The sequence below is a fragment of the Urocampus carinirostris genome, chromosome 17 (assembly GCF_059441175.1).
Source record: "Urocampus carinirostris isolate Australia breed hairy pipefish chromosome 17, RoL_Ucar_1.0, whole genome shotgun sequence".
Taxonomy (NCBI): Eukaryota; Metazoa; Chordata; class Actinopteri; order Syngnathiformes; family Syngnathidae; genus Urocampus; species Urocampus carinirostris.
In genome coordinates, this window is record NC_142365.1 from 15471639 (window position 1) to 15483626 (window position 11988).

Below are 11988 nucleotides of genomic sequence, written 5' to 3' on the forward strand. Positions count from 1 at the left end.
GCCTCCTAGAGGTCAAAGGTAGGACATGCACCTCATGATACCTGTACCAACAAAAATCTACTTTCTACTTATTTTAAGGAACAAGTAACAAGATATGGGGTTTAAAAAATAATTATAAATGGATTTTGATGGCAGCTTTTTCTATTTTTGTGCAATATTTTCAGACTTTCTTCCAAGCTTGAAAAGATCTGCACCCAAACGACTCAGGGCTGACAATAAGTTTCCTCTTCCTGCTTTTCTTGCTTCACCCATCGACACTCACGCAAACGTTTCAAAGCAATGCCGTGGGAAGGGACCCATGACCGGTGAGTGCCGTTTCGTTTTCTTGTGTCTTTGACATCTTTCCATACATTTCCTTAATACTAACATAATGACTTATCAATAGGGATGCACGTAATATTGGGCTTAACATGAGGTCACAGTTATCAGCATGATAGGAAAAAAAGAGCCAAAAATGAGTCATATATCAAATTAAATCAGCCAACTCAACCTGTTAGAAAGATTCCAAGCATTTATGCTCCACATTAAAATGTATATATAATATATACACAGATATGATGTCTTATTGTTACAAATGTGTACAGCTAATATAATGCCACTTGATAAGAGTGATCTATTTTTCTCAGACAAAGCATGTTTCCCATTCAGTATTGGGGCACTTTTATAATGTTTAGAAGTGGTATATTTTAAGCCATGACCAGATGCGTAGTTATGTGCACTTTCTACAATATTCGGTGCTCATAACAATATCTAGTTATTATAGTTATCTGTCAGGACCAGAACGGAAACAGGACCCAATCGCGTAACGTTTCTCAGTTTATAGAGATAGAGAGAGGAAGGGCAGCGCTCGGGATCCGGTGCTCGCTTAGACGCGGGAAGCAAGTCGCTCTCGCAATCGGATTGTGATCTGAATACGGAAGTGGATCTTCCGTAGCGGGTGATGGCAGTGTCAGTGACAGAAAAACAGGTCGATAGCCGGGACAGGAGAACTTAAACGTGATCGGGATCGGAATCGAGTCGTAAGCCGGAACGTGAGAGTAGATGTAGTCGGGGACTAAAAGAGGTCGTAAGCCGGGACGGGAGAGCAGACGTGGTCAGGATCAAATTGGGTCGTAGCTGGAGATAGACGGGAGCAAAAACGGGACAGGTGGGAGTCAGGGTCGAAAAGGCCTGCCTAGAACACACTGAGGTTCGCAGACGGACTGACAACAGGGGACTGACAGGACAGGGTTCAAATAGTGACAGGGAGCCAATCGGAACCCGCGGCGGTTGGCGCCAAATGAGCGGGCACAGGTGAGTCTCAAGATGCGAGGCACCTGAGTCGGCTCCTTTGGCGCCAACTGCCTCAGACGCTGATTGGCTGTTTTTCCTCTTTTCAAACCCCGTCTTCCTGTCACCCATTGTCAGTCCGTCTGCGAACTTCAGCCCACGCTAGGCAAGCCCTTTTCGACCCTGACTCTATCCTGTCCTGATTCCTGTTCGATTCCCGGCACCGCCCCCTTTTCCTGAACTCGATTACGTTTCTGCTCCACCGCCCCGGCCATCGACCTGTTCTTCCCCCGCTCTCAACACTGCCTTCGCTCGCCACGGAAGGGCCACTTCCGCGTTCCGAGCGATCTGCTACCCGTGACCGACGATCACTGGATCGTGGGTGCAAGCCCTTTCCTCCTTCTAAATAAAGCTGTGAAAAACGAACGCAAGTGGGTCCTGTCTCCGTTTCTGGTCTCTGACAGTTACCAGCACAAAAAAGTAAGTATTGATCGTTTCATTTATAAAGTCTAGCTATAGTTTCTCCAACACGTTGTTAAACAAAGCTAAATAATGTTATTGTAATTGCAAACAAAAATAAAACCCATATCAAACATTTTTTTCTATATAAAGGATACAGTTAAAAAATAAAATAATGGTACTGGTCCCTAGAAGGAGGTTTTTATTCTTTATTGGTATTGGAAGGAGAAATGAAAGTGTTTTTGTGATTCCTTCCTTGTTAACGTTTCACTGATAATGAATGCTATTTCTATCCTAATATCATTTCATGTTTTATATGGTGATTTAAATACAAAAAAAATCCTGCAATTAACTCAATCATTGCCAGAGATGTATTTTCACAATTTCTTTCACACTCTCAGGTACATGGAATGGATAGTTATCCTACATAAATTAAAATACATACATAAAAATACATACATAAATACATACATAAATAAAATAAATAAATTAGTAATAATAAATAAATAAATAAAATAATAAAATAAAACAAATAAATAAAATAATAAATGTGACATAAATTAATAAATAAATAAAGAAATGAATGTGACATAAATAAATAAATAATGAATGTGACATAAATTTGCTTTTTTTAAACTAAGTTTGATTGAAATGAATTAAGTAGAATACACAGCAGGTTTTAAGGTCACGCAATAAATAGACAAAATTTATCTTAGATTTGTATAAAAAATTAGCCTGCCGCATCGGTTTCCTTTCTTAACCCTAAGAGTGAGCGACGTCATCAAGAATTCACGTCAAAAAGCCCTGACGGAAGGAATGATTAAACCGAAGAAAGGGGAAGTGTTGCCAGCGGGGGAAAAAAATGAGGAAGCAAAAAGAATATCAGTCAAGCGCAGCGGCCAAAAGTGAATAATGGTCAACAAGTTCATTATGTCAAAACGCAACTGCAAAATGATGATAAATGACTATACCGATACCATGTGGCGATGTTGACAAGCTTTCAAATGGGATTTTCGAATGGGAAGTTAAAATAAACTCCACACTTCCATCTCGTCCGCTGAGCTGCCCAATTTGAGGAACTGCCTCATCCAACCGACAAATGCTGGCTGGGAAATTTTTATTCGCGTAAACGCAACGTTGGCTTTTTTTGCAAGTACGTCATCTCTATTTTTATGTTCTTGCAATCGAGCATAAATCACAGAATCGGAGTTGACATTTTATTGACGAGAACCAACTCTGACCAACTCCAGCTATTGGCTCTTTTCAGTCGCTCTAGGTCCATCCAGCCCGCTCCGCTCTGTCTTTTGTTGTTGCTGGCCGGGATTCACAACAGTTTTCATGTCATGTCGCTGGCTGAAATAAATCTTTCACTTTTTTCACTATTTCCTTCTCTTCCCACTCATATTAGCCACTTGGCTGAAGGCTTTGGCTAGCCGCTAGCTGTGGTTGTAATGGCTTCTTCCTTCGGTGTCGCTCGCCTTCCACATATGGTCAAGCATGCGGACGTCGCTGAGTCTTGTAATACAGGCATCCAGACGCTTGTCATCTTCCACTGTTTCCCTCTCTAGCCACTCATAGTAGCCACTTGGCTGTAGGCTATTGCTCGTTGGTAGCTGCTATTGTTATTGCTTCATTCTTCAGTGTCACTCTCTTTCCTCAGTGGACATGCAAGTGATCCCCATGATTTAGGCATCTGGTATTTGCTATCTTTGTCATGTGAATCACCTGTGCCCGCTCCTTTGGCGCCAACTGCCTCGGACTCTGATTGGCTCCCTGGCCCTATTTATACCCACTCCTATCTGTCCCCTTTTGTCAGTCCGTCTGTGAACCTCAGTTAACACTAGGCAAGCCTTTTTCGACCCTTACTCCCACCTGTTTTTTGCTCCTGTCTGTCCCCCGGCTTCGACTCGTTTTTGATCCTGACCACGTCTACTCTCTCGGCTTACGACCTCTTTTTGTCCCCGACCACGTCTACTCTCTTTTCCTGGCTTACGACTCGCTTACGACCCCGACCACGTTTTAGCTCTCCTATCCCGGCTATTGACCTATTTTTCCGTTCCCGACACCGCCATCGCTCGCCACAGGATATCCACTTCTGCGTTCAGAGCGACCTGCTTCCCGCGTCCAACTATCACCGGATCATGGGCGCAACCCTTTCCCTTTCTTCTAATAAAACTTGTGAGAATCACAACGCAAGTGGGTCCTGTCTCCGTTCTGTTCCTGACAATCTTTCACTGTTTTTCTACTGTTTCCTCCTCCAGCCAATTTTGATGCTGATTTCTGCAATGTTAGGACCCGGCGCTTGACAAATACCCTTATGTCCTGTCACTCACTGAAATCCATCCTTCCATTCTAAGCTACAACGACCTCTCGTGAAAAAATATTACACACCGTCACTTTAATTTTACACTCTCAATATTTTTCAGACTTTTCAAGAAAAAACTATTTCCCATTTCGACACGAAACTGCCTAAGAACAGCTTCCTTGTTCACAGCTCAAAGTTTCGACATGGCATTACAACACTCGCCTCTCAATCGAATCCAACCGCCTTGAGTAGAAACTGCAATGTCAATTGCGATATTTGACGGGTAGGAAAGTTGAGCAAAACTTGTAGAAAATTTGAAGACGGGTCAAAATATTAATAGGAAAAAGAGAAGTTGAACGTTTGTCTAGGAAATGAGACGAGCCCAGAATTCAATGAGGGCAGGCCTACGTCCCATGAGACTGGGCTGAGCCGCATTCTCACAGTTTGTATTTCATTCTTTGGCTGGGATAACATGACTGCTTTTCCTCAATCTCAATGTGTTCTCATAGGGTAATTAGCCGCATGCTAAGGAAGTTAGCATTCATTTCAAAACTTTTTTTTCAGAAAGCAGACGATGGGGCACAACATGTCTCTGAACAATTAGTCCAATCCTGTAAGGCAGACGAGCTATTTTATCTTCTGGAGGTAAACCTTGGTCCGATCACTTCAAGAACCTCTCCTGAAAATCTCTGAGCAAAACTGCGTGTTGCAGGCGGTTGCCATCATGCAGACAATCAAATGTGTAGTAGTCGGCGACGGCGCCGTGGGGAAGACTTGCCTCCTCATCTCCTACACCACGGGAGCTTTTCCAAAGGAGTACATCCCCACTGTCTTCGATAACTACAGCAGCCAGGTGAGTGCTCGTCTTGCTTGACTTCTGCATATATCTATCTATCTATCTACCTTGGTCATATCCCTCAAGAGGGGTGACCGACAGCAAGACAAACACATACAAAAACAAAGAAAATAAAAAAGGGAAAAAGTAGCAAAAAACACACACAAATATTTTTGGACCATGGCCAACTGAAATGCCCAACACCCAAACAAGTTAAGGACCTCGGAACCCAAGTTGGTCATGCTTTCGTCCGTTCAGATGAAGCGGGACACAAGAAAGCGCCCATGTCACCCAGGTCATGGTGACACAACACACTCTGCTGTTCAACGGCAGGGCCAGACAGCTTTCACTGGTTTACCCCTGCCGCATCATACAAGTGACCTGCCCATCCCTTAGAACGCATCTAAACATCCCATTATCGTTTTATAACACCTCTCCACTCATTCCTATCACCAACAAGAGCTCTAGCTTCCACTATATTTAGACCTCTTTCCTGAAGAGCACTCATAACACCATCCGTCCTTCCTCTTGGTCTCCTTCCATTTACTTCTGCTCTGTAGATCCTTTTCAACATTCGCTCCTCATCCATCCTCTCCATGCGTCCAAACCAACCGAGTACTCTCTTGTCCACACGCTTGCTCAGTTCCCCAACTACTCCAGTTCTGGCTCTCACAATTTCATTTCTCAATCCATCCAATCTTGTCACTCCTAACATACTCCTCAAACACTTCATCTAAAAAACATTTAATTTCCTTCTCAAATCTGCGTTCAGACTCCAAGTCTCTGCACCATCGAACACAGTCGGCACAATCACTCTCTCATACAGTCCCCTCTTAACATCCATACTCATACTCTTGTTGCTCATCGCTCTCCTCAGAGCACCCAAAACCTTGCTTCCTTGAGTCACTCTGTGCAATACCTCGCACTCCATTCCACCAACTGCAGCCACATCACAACCCAAGTACCTAAAGCTTTCAAATTCTTCCAGCACCTGTCCATGCAACCTTATTTCTAACGCCATTCCCGTTCCATCACGTGAACATTTCATCACCTTACTCTTCCCAACATTCACACATAAATTACGCCTATCATACACTCTTCCAAACTCCATTACCAACCTTCTCAATGTTTCCTCAGAATCAGCCACAAGCGTTGTGTCATCGGCAAACTACTGACTTACCTGCCATACTGTTATCCATCATCTCTACACCTCTGCCAAATACTCTTGCATTCACCTCTCTCACCACGCCATCCATGTTCACGTTAAACAGCCATGGTAACATCACACACCCCTGTCTCACACCAGTAAACACAGGGAACCACTCACTTGTCTCACTCCCTACTTTTAAATGCCACTAGTTATGTTCAAATGATAGAGCAGGATCGCTTACCTGCAACTGGTGTGCTTACACCAGTTGCAACTGGTGTGCTGGTGTCTTTTAAATGCCACTAGATGTCAGTCTCACTCTCTAGGGAGTGAGACTGACATCTAGTGGCATTTAAAAGACAAAATGGGATTAATTGGAGCATTAAATCAGGATGTAGGGCAGGGGTCTCCAACCTTATACATTTGGCGAAATGTATATTGTTATATCTATGTTACTACCAAGTTATTATGATTAGGAACCAACGGTGTTGTGAGAATTGATTGTTCTTAATCATGTGACAACATCCAGGCAACCCAAGTATTGGCGGCCATGCTGGATGGGTGTAAGCCACTAAGTTTATCTCATTATTATACCTTGGCATTGAAACACAGGGACACCTCGCGACTTCACGCTCGAGTTATTGCGGGTTCACTGCCATCTTTATACATTTAAGTGCGAGAGTTCTTTTTCATTCAACTTGACAATTTTGGGATTTTCTTTTTCGAAATTGCTGAAATTTCACATAATTTTATGAATATTATATATTTAATAATACAATTAATATGTAATGCATTCCCGGCTCTTCTAAGTTAAATGTGGAAGTGTGCTTGTGCAAGACACTGAACCCTTAACTCCCTCAATAAGCAGGTAGGCGCCTTGCATGGATGACGCCGCTATCGGTGTGTGAGAGTGTGTGTGAATGGGTAAGTGTGAAGCACATTGTAAAGCGCTTTGAGAGGTCTTCAGTGACTTGAAAAGCGCTAAATACAGACCATTTACCAATTAATGATTGGATGGGGTTAAATAGGCTTAGTCAACCACCCAAAAAAAAGATTTGACTAGAAAATACCAATAACCCAGCACTGGTGGGCTGTTTTCAAATCAGCTCCGGGTTCATTTCATCCTCTAACATTCTGGCAATGTGAGTAAAAATAGTGGGATGATATAAATTTGAAAGCCTTTTCGTATGTCATCTGTATAACGGGTGGTCTAGCGATTAAGTGTCGGCACAGGTTACATTCCCGTTGCATACAATGTTTTGCGATTTTTGTAGGCGATGTCATTCGATTGATCAACCATTGCACAAAAACGGTAGTATACCGTAAAACCTTGTGTAGCAACACACACCAATAAATACTGTATGCATCTCCAACAGTATTTCGTGGTATACAAGGGGGTATAATATTTTAGGGCACTGTGTTTTTGGGGTAGAGGAATGAAGTTCTCGTGGTGCGTTCAGGTAACGGTGGACAACCGGATCATCAGCCTGAACCTGTGGGACACGGCCGGTCAGGAGGAATACGACCGCCTGAGGACTCTGTCCTACCCGCAGACCAACGTCTTCATCATCTGCTTCTCCATCTCTAGCCCGGCCTCTTACGAGAATGTCAAACACAAATGGCACCCAGAGGTGAGCGCCCCGTTGTTTCAAATGGCCATCACAGGTAGAGTGAAGCCTCATAGACAAATGAAACATTGGCCCAACTGCTCCCTCCGAACAAAGGTACACTATTTAGGGTTTCCTTCATATTCATGCTTTCTAGTCATCATCATAATAATAATACATTGTGCTTTGAAGCGCTTTTCAGGACACTCAAGGTCGCTGTACATATCGTAACCAACAACAATAAAGCAAAAATAAAACAAAAGTAAAAAATAGCAAAATAAAACACAGTTGAGTTAAAAGGGGGTGGTATGTGAGGCAGATGGTCAAGAAAAGGAAAGGGAAAGGGTGGCAAAATTCCAGAGGTCAGGCGGTAATGAGTTCCAGAGCTGTGGGGCAGACCGGCTGAAGGCTCTGCTCCCCATGGAGCTGAGACGGGCAGCGGGTATAGTGAGATGGAAGGAGGAAGATGATATGAGAGTGTGGGATGGCGTGGCAGTGTGAAGGAGGTCTGAGAGATAGGTAGGGGCAAGGTTATGAATGGCCATGTAGGTGTAGAGCAGGATTTTGTAATTAATTCTATATTTGATTGGAAGCCAGTGGAGATGCTAAAGGGGTGATGTGATGGCGAGGGGATTTTTGGTCATGATGCGTGCAGCAGAGTTATGGACCAGCTAAGGTTTATGGAGGGACTTTTGAGGTAAAGTAGCGCAGAATTCCAGCTGTATTTGTTATTGTAATTTCGCAATGAAGTCCTGAAGAATCACTATTAATTATTGCTAACTTATTTTTATCATTAATTCATTTCAGGCAGTTATTCTTTGTGTACACATGTAATTATAACAGAATGTCTGAAAGGAAGTGGTACGAAGAAAACTTCCCACCACTTTTCTCTCATATACAAAACTTAAGGCAATCAAAATTAAATTCCTGCCACTTTTGTTGTTCCCAGAAGGTGCGAAACACGTTTTTACAGCTCACAGGCAACTCATATACAGCAAACAGTAGTTTTTGTCACAGAAGAAGACATAACTGTGTTATTACAGGTAATAGACCAAATATATTGCATAATATAATATAGCGTATATACAATATATAATATACAATAAATACATGTACACACACATACTTTATTACAACAATAAACCAACAATGTAAGAAGTTAGCATAATTTAGTATCATGAAGCAGTTATCATTTAGCCGTTGGCAGCATAATTTGTTAGCATGAAGCAGTGATCATGTAGCTGTAAGCATTACTTGTTAACATGTATTCATTAGCATAATTTATTAGCACGAAGCTGTTAGGATTGAGCTGTTATTATGACTCCTTAGCTTATTGCTGACAGTGTTTACAGGTAGCATGAGCTAATACTTTGCCACTGTACGCACAGCATTGATGGCAATGGGTTAGCATAGCATCATCCCATCCCAGGCGATAATTGGGCTGGCTATGCCCAACTCATTGCCGACAGTGTTTACAGCTAGCATGAGTAAGCATAGCATCAGCCTATCCCAGCTAATACTGCTGGCTACAACAATGTACCAACAATGTAAGAAGAAGTTGTCACAGTTGCAATGGCGCCTTATTGGCGTCGCGCGTGTGGCACCAGCTGCAGCTTGTTGACAGATTGGCCCCCTGTCAGAATTTAAACCCGTTCCTGTCAGTCCCCTTTGGTCGGTCCGTCTGCGAATCTATGTTTTTACACGGCAAGCCACGTCTGCTCCCTTGTCCCGAATTACGACCTGTTTTGATCTCGACCACGTCTGTTTTCCCGCCCCGAATAACGATCCGTTTTTGACCACGTCTACTCTCCTCTCTTGGCTTTCGACTTATTTTCGATCCCGATCACGTTTCTCCCCTGGCTACTGACCCGTTTTTTTCCGTTCCCGACATGCCATCGCTCGCCACGGATTTCCCACTTCCGTGTTCAGAGCGACCTGCTCCCCGCGACCAGCGATCACCGGATCGCGTGTGCAATCCTTTCCCTTCTTCCCAATAAAACTGTGAAAAACGTTACGCGAGTGGGTCCTGTCTCCGTTCTGGTTGTGACACAAGTACAAACAATAGTAAGGACGAAATACCCACAATGTACAGAACACATTAAGACTCTTGCAGTGAGTACTGTGACCCTACCAACTGTTTGTAAAGTAATTTAAACTTGTGCATTGTTTCAGTCGTGAGCACAGACAGTTCCAGAGTTTTACACCACGTACAGATACACAAAAACCTTTACGTGTTGTTCAAACTCTAGGGATTTTAAATTCTTCATATCTTCTTAAAAATCTAACATTTTCTGTATATTGTATATGTTTAAGACCGTGTTGGGCACATGAGTCATACATATCCAAAACCACTGACGACACACGTTTCGAAGCGAGGCTTCATTTTCCACGCACGTCATTACTCGACTCATGCTTCAAAGCCAGAGTTCACTCTGCCCATCATTACCACCAGGTATCGCATCATTGCCCAGGCGTGCCCATTCTCCTGGTGGGCACCAAAAGTGACCTTCGTGACGATGCCGACGCCGTAAAGAAGCTGAAGGAGCAGAACCAGGCGCCCGTGACTCACCACCAGGGCACAGCGCTGGCCCGGCAGATCCAAGCCGTGCGCTACATGGAGTGCTCGGCCCTCAACCAAGACGGCATCAAAGACGTCTTCGCCGAGGCTGTCCGGGCCTTCCTCGACCCGGAGCCTGTCGCCAGCAAGAAGCCTTGCGTATTGCTGTAACAGACGCAACTGGAACAGGTAACGGGGCTTATTTGAAAAATGCCCTTTCGCATGTAGTCGGAGTTTCTTAAAGGAGCTATACCGAAGTTGGAACTTTGCTCCTCGCCGCCGCCATCTCCTGGCTTGTGTAGTATTGCCGCCTCAGTCAGCTCATACTCCTACGTGCATTTCTTAAACTTGATCAATAAACTCCTCTTTTTCATCTTTTTGGGTCAGTTTCTGGACTCTACCTAAGGCGGCCATTTCTTACTTTCACCATTTTCATGCTGCACTGACAAATAGAAAGAAAGAAAAACATGTGGGGGACGAGCATGATTTCACTCTTCAGCATTCCTTACTGCTCCCATCCTTCAGACCTATTGTATTCCACCCAAAACAGCTTTGTTAAAGTAAGATAAAGGCAGATAGGCACAGTAGAAAATAAAGCATTAAGGCTCTTTGAACTCTGTTTATAATATTTAATACATCGCAGTGCTACCTTTAGCACCTAACAGCCGTTTAACACACTCAGCTGAGCTCTGCGTGTAATAGTTGCCAAGTCCCATCATTGAGGAAGTGTCCCTTTTTTCCACTATTTTGTTTTCTAGCCGCTTATGAAAGTCGCTTGGCTGCAGGCAATGACTCGCCAATATTGTTAACTACTCCGTGTTAAGTTTGCTTCGTCAGCTGAGCTATGCATGGGATGGTCTCCTAGTCCCGTCATCAGGCATCCCCTAATGTTTTTCTCTCACCACTGTTTCCTTCTCTAGCCTCTTATTTCAGACACTTGGCTGCAGGCGATGGCTCACTGCTACTGTTATTGTTAGCTGCCCCTGCTAATTCCATCAGTGTCACTTGCCTTCCACAAGTGAATGTCGCTGAGTTCCATCATTTATTGCATCTTCCACTTATTTTTCCACTGCTTCCTTCTCTAGCCGCTAATGGTTCCGTGATTTAGGGTCCCACATTTGACAAATTCTGCTTTGCTCTTGCAATATTTTACTGGCCTTATTAATAGGTTTTCCCCGCTTGTTGCTAAATTGAGCCTCTTCCACCAGCTATTGGCTCTTTTCAGCTGCTCCGGGTGTATCCAGCTCGCTGTCTTTCGTTTTCACCAACTTTGGCTCAAATTCTTCCTTACTCACTTGAGGAAATCCAGAAATAGGCTTTTGGAATTTTGCCAAGTGATATCCTTCGTGCTTTCTACAATGCACACCTTTAAGCTCCATTCTAAGTTGTGACAACCTCTATGGAAATATGAGCTAAAAAATACTCTATTAGGGATTAGATCAATGTTGAAAATGTCCCCCACAACGGTTACAATTTCTGGAAATATGTTTGCTTAAAGACCAAGAAGATTTCCTGTTTAAAGCCCTGGGGAGAGGAAGCGTCTTGGACTGGACGTCAATTCTGCGTCGTCTCCGGATGTGGCGGGGAAAGCGCTTCCCTTTCCTGACGCCAGACTTTCTTTCACTCCAGTCGTCGTCCGCACGTCGGAGGAACCATTGAGGAACCTGTGGCCTTGCTTTCCTTTTCACAACAGGATTATATTTCATAGGAATTGTCTTTTAAGCAGAGGGAAAACAAAATGAAATGTGTTTTCTTCAAGGAATAAATTGCATTTAACTCAAACTTTTTGAGAAATCCTTTTAGTTTCGG

At 43.5% G+C, this 11988-nt stretch overlaps 1 protein-coding gene across 2 annotated transcripts; it reads left to right on the forward strand.

The window, feature by feature from the left end:
• Positions 1-157: 157 nt before the first annotated feature.
• On the forward strand, positions 158-11961 carry rhogb (ras homolog family member Gb). 2 transcript variants are annotated; one of them, XM_088321635.1, is made up of 6 exons: positions 158-305; positions 4598-4678; positions 4746-4886; positions 7476-7646; positions 10075-10368; positions 11678-11961. In XM_088321635.1, exons 3-5 carry the CDS (start codon positions 4758-4760, stop codon positions 10348-10350), a joined length of 576 nt encoding a protein of 191 aa, XP_088177761.1. In that variant the 5' UTR covers positions 158-305; positions 4598-4678; positions 4746-4757; the 3' UTR covers positions 10351-10368; positions 11678-11961. The 2 variants fall into 2 exon arrangements, with proteins under 2 accessions (XP_088177761.1, XP_088177762.1); XM_088321636.1 differs by lacking the exon at positions 158-305 and adding an exon at positions 1619-1749.
• Positions 11962-11988: the final 27 nt, after the last annotated feature.